Source organism: Mesitornis unicolor, unplaced genomic scaffold, assembly GCF_000695765.1.
Source record: "Mesitornis unicolor isolate BGI_N332 unplaced genomic scaffold, ASM69576v1 scaffold46824, whole genome shotgun sequence".
Taxonomy (NCBI): domain Eukaryota; kingdom Metazoa; phylum Chordata; class Aves; order Mesitornithiformes; family Mesitornithidae; genus Mesitornis; species Mesitornis unicolor.
Window position 1 is genome coordinate 445 of NW_010183057.1, and position 2,122 is coordinate 2,566.

Consider the following 2,122-nt stretch of genomic DNA (forward strand, 5'->3'; position numbering starts at 1 on the left):
ATGTGTTTAAAGAGCGGGTAGACGAGGTACTTAGGGATATGGTTTAGGGGGTAGACAGGAACGGTTGGACGTGATGATCTCAGAGGTCTTTTCCAACTGAGCGATTCTGTGATTCTGTGAGATCGTTATGGACTAAAACCAGCAATCCTGGGCTCCTTCTTCCCCATGTTGGTGTCTTATTGAAGCCTTCCAACATTTGGGTGCTGCTTTTCTCAGCGGCAGGATGTTACGTTGAAGGGACATGTCCAGTAGATGTTATGTGTTTGGTTGGTTCTTTTTCCTGGTTGCCTAAATAAAGTAAAATAGAAAATATTTACCTAATCTGTAATCAGAAAAGTGGGCACTGTTATGTAGAAGTTTAGGGCAAATTCTATCTAGAAGATTAGGTGTTAACTACACAAAAACAAATCATGTTAATTAATTGAAGGCAAAGCATCAAGTACTAAGTCAAATGTTTTATTTTCAGGTTAAAAGTTGAGGAAGCCAGAGAAGTTCAGAGCCTCAGAAAGCGACCCAATGGGGTGAGGTAAGGGAGGTGGCACCAGGGACATTCTTGGTGTGCTTTGTCTGAGGGTGCAATGTTACAGTAAATTTCTCTCTCATCATGTGCCTCCTTTCAGTAGAAACCGTTCTGTGTCAAATAGTGCCAAAACCACGTTCTTGATAGAGGAGTTTCTACATTAAAACCTGAGGATAGAAAAGAGGGTGAATTTGGTACAGGTGCATGGTGTCAGTTCACAGAGTGCAAAATCTGTTCTGTAGCCCGGCCATGAGGAAAAAGATTGAGGTTGGGATTTACCATGAAGTGTATTTTCACCAAATTACTGTAGTACTGCACACATGGTTTAAACTGGACACCTGCACACCTCCTCTGTCTTAATTCCTCTCATCCAGTGCTGTCAGTTAGCTGATGAGCTCAGTGAAATGTGCACCAGCAATGAACATTGTTCCTTGTTTTGGTGCCTCACCGTAAGGCACTAAAATCTGCCTTAGCTTCTCATCTCCCTGAAACAGTCATAGTTTCTCTCTCCACGTGGAGGGATTAGATTGACAGTTTAGTGTTAATACAGCGTGTGAGACCATTGCTAGATTTAGAGAAAGGTAAAGAAGTGGTGTTGGTGATATGTTTCCTTCCGCTGAATTTTATTTACTTCCTTTATCTGCTTGACCAGCGCTGTCGCTCTGCTTGTGGGAGAGAAGTTGCAGGAAGAAGCAACACTGGTGGTAAGTGCTGGGCACTTTTGTCACCTCGGTGCTGAGATGATGTGAAAACATCCCTGTGGTCCAGGGGATCACTGTGAGCATCTGGGCTGGGGTAGGGCTGGTGTCACAGCTCAATACTTACATCTTCTCTGTGATTTTAGCCAAATTTTCAAGACTAGCCTTAAACTAGAGGGAAGCTTCAGGGTTTCTCATTATTTGTTATTTTACAGGATGACCCTTTTAAGATAAAATCTGGGGGAATGGTGGACATGAAGAAGCTGAAAGAAAGAGGCAAGGACAGGTGGGTGCATATGAGCTCTGAAGAGCTCTCCCTGGACTAGTATTAAGTGACAGCTAATAACAAAGTATTCTGATGTTGCTTTGAAGAGTTTAGCATAATGCAGTGTGGGCAGTTATTGTTACCGACTTAGTTAAGAAAAAAAATCCCACAGACAAAAAAACCAGCCCCAAAACTGTAAGCACTGTGCTTTCCATTTAGGATTAATGAAGAGGAAGATCTGAACTTGGGAACTTCCTTCTCAGCTGAAACCAACAGACGGGATGAAGATGCTGACATGTAAGCTGTGCTGCATTGTCTGGGTTGTTGAGTTTGGGCTTGGGTGTCCTCTCACGATTTGTTTTCTGTCTTGGACACTGAGTAGTCCCACAGTATCTTCCCAGTTCTCATGGAAACTTTTAGTTGCTCTTTCACCTTCTGTGTGTCCCTCGTGTGCTGCTGTTTAGGATGAAGTACATTGAGACGGAGCTGAAGAAGAGAAAGGGAATTGTGGAGAAAGAGGAGCAGAAGGTGAAGCTGAAGAACGCCGAGGACTCTCTGTACGAGCTGCCAGAGAACATCCGTGTGTCCTCTGCCAAGAAGACGGAGGAGATGCTCTCCAACCAGATGCTGAGCGGCATT

At 43.8% G+C, this 2,122-nt stretch overlaps 1 protein-coding gene across 1 annotated transcript in view; it reads left to right on the forward strand.

The window, feature by feature from the left end:
- Positions 1-466: 466 nt before the first annotated feature.
- The window catches only part of LOC104540233 (chromosome unknown open reading frame, human C9orf78), a gene marked incomplete at its 5' end in the record, with an annotated part of 3,916 nt that continues 2,260 nt past the window's right edge, over positions 467-2,122 (forward strand). Inside the window, 5 exon segments of the mRNA XM_010183983.1 lie at positions 467-526; positions 1,173-1,224; positions 1,434-1,504; positions 1,703-1,780; positions 1,948-2,122. Coding sequence (XP_010182285.1) covers positions 467-526; positions 1,173-1,224; positions 1,434-1,504; positions 1,703-1,780; positions 1,948-2,122 — 436 coding nt within the window.